Source organism: Camelina sativa, chromosome 8 (assembly GCF_000633955.1).
Source record: "Camelina sativa cultivar DH55 chromosome 8, Cs, whole genome shotgun sequence".
Lineage (NCBI taxonomy): Eukaryota > Viridiplantae > Streptophyta > Magnoliopsida > Brassicales > Brassicaceae > Camelina > Camelina sativa.
Window position 1 is genome coordinate 1,366,432 of NC_025692.1, and position 2,192 is coordinate 1,368,623.

The 2,192-nt window shown below is 38.5% G+C and overlaps 1 protein-coding gene across 1 annotated transcript in view; it reads left to right on the forward strand.

Annotated features, from left to right (window-relative positions):
* The window catches only part of LOC104705512 (DDT domain-containing protein PTM-like), a 10,992-nt gene that overhangs the window by 3,316 nt on the left and 5,484 nt on the right, over positions 1–2,192 (forward strand). The window contains exon 3 of the mRNA XM_010421529.2: positions 751–1,816. Coding sequence (XP_010419831.1) covers positions 751–1,816 — 1,066 coding nt within the window. The remainder of the gene's footprint in view (positions 1–750; positions 1,817–2,192) is intronic.

Here is a 2,192-nt window from a genome sequence, read left to right on the forward strand (position 1 = left end):
TGATGACTGCTGTTTTTGTAAAATGGATGGGAGCTTACTGTGCTGTGATGGTTGTCCTGCTGCCTATCACTCTAAGTGTGTCGGTCTTGCCAGTCACCTTTTGCCTGAGGGTGACTGGTACTGTCCTGAATGTGCATTTGATCGGCGTGTACCAGGATTGAAGCCTGAAAAGCAAATTCGAGGAGCAGAGTTTATAGAGATTGATCCGCATGGCCGAAAGTACTACAGCAGTTGTGGCTACTTATTGGTGTAAGTCTCTTTCTTTGGTTCTCTTATCTAAGGAGGGCTAATGCACGATCTCAGTGGGATCGATATTGTTGATTTACCACTATAAATAAATATAAATAAATTATTACTATTAGCAAAATATTTTTGTCTTATATTAGTGGTACAATTTTGTGATGAATTCTGACGAGAATTGTAGACACATGTTGGTTTTTTGTTTTAAAACAATACCCCGTAGGTGAAGGTTTTAGGATTAACTAGGATGTTCAGATAACATGATATAACTGTAAGAAGTATGCGTTTTTCCTCTCAATTTTTGCAATAAGTTGAATTCCATGTTTGGACTTGTGAATAGCTTTCTATTGTTTTTTATTTAGATGCGAATTTAGCCCTTAGTATCCCTCAATGTATGCAGATGTGGAATGTTTTTATTATCTACTTCTAGAAACTTCTTTCATATGTTGATTGTAGGAACTGTTATACATCTTCATAGGTTGGTTGATGCCGTCTACTATGATTTTACAGGGTAGATACAGATGGCACAGGCTCATTGAACTACTATCATGTGAATGATGTGAACCTTGTGCTGGAGCAGCTAAAGTCATGCAGTAGTTTCTATAGTGGCGTAATAAGTGCAATTAAAAAACACTGGGATATCCCTGCTGGGCCAATAAGGACAATCAGCAGTGTGAACTCGCAAATGTCTCCATGCTTGGATAAGTCAGCCAAAGGAGTGATTTCTTCTATGGATGGGTTTAAGGCCCCTCTACCAGCTTCAGGAAAACAGACAACATCTGGTGTTAAAAAAAAACTGGAAAAAACGCCCATCAATGGATTTTCACATAATCATGGTCATAGGACTCGTCGGAAGATTTCAGATTCAGCTACTGGGCTAGATCATCGTAATATGAGTTCTGAAGGATCTGCTGAAACTGTACAAAATGGTTCGGATGTCCAGAGACTTCCTGAGCCAGCATCATCAAGCATTTTGGATATCATAAAAGAGCCAAATATGAATATCCATCTGTCGTCCGATAATTTGGCTAGAATAAACACACGGAAAGGAATTAGACCGGTTGTGCAGTGCGAAACTGGCTACAGAAACCATTACATATTTGCTCAGATGACTACATCAGTTTATGAAGAGATGACACGTAAGTCACCAATCCGTACAAATGATATGAGATCTGATGAAGAAATAGCTTCTACCCAGGTGAAGACTATTTTGATGAAAACCACAAAATTTCAATGGCGAAACATCCAAAGCCTCTACCTAGATGCGTGGAAAGAAAAATGTGGATGGTGTCATTCCTGCAAAAGTTCTTCTGAGGTTGCTGGTAGTGAGACAAATTGTTTGTTTAATTTGAGTCTCGGGGCTTTACGGGGTCTTTCGGAAAGTGAAGTAGCTAACATTGAATACATTGAGAAGAACAGTCATCTTTTGGCCATCATATACCAGATACTTTCCATGGAAAGTCGATTGCAGGGACTTTTGGGTGGTCCATGGTTGAATCCTCAGCACTCCATCATTTGGCGTGAACACATTCTGAAGGCATCAAATATCTCAAGCTTGAAACATCTATTGGTTGAAGTAAGTTTTTTAACAAGTTTCTTCCTCCCACAGCATTCACTTTGCATTGGCATATAGGATTGTTTCTGAGATAAACCATTGTATTGACAAAAGCTCAAATATCTGAACAACCACACTAACTTGCCCATGTGAAGCTGTAATATCCTAATTTCTTCATCATGATCCTCTTCTGTGTAGAACTTTAGTTTTGGTGTGTTCTTCCTACTTGAAAAGCTTGCAATAATCAATCTCTGTTTACCTTTTTATATCTTGGGCAGGAATGTTGAATATTTTGTTACTTCTCCACTTTCTTACGACTTAACTATCTTCAAAACCTTTTTAGTATGAACTCTTGAGCACCTGATTTTTGTGTAATGCATTAGTGCTAAGTTAGGGG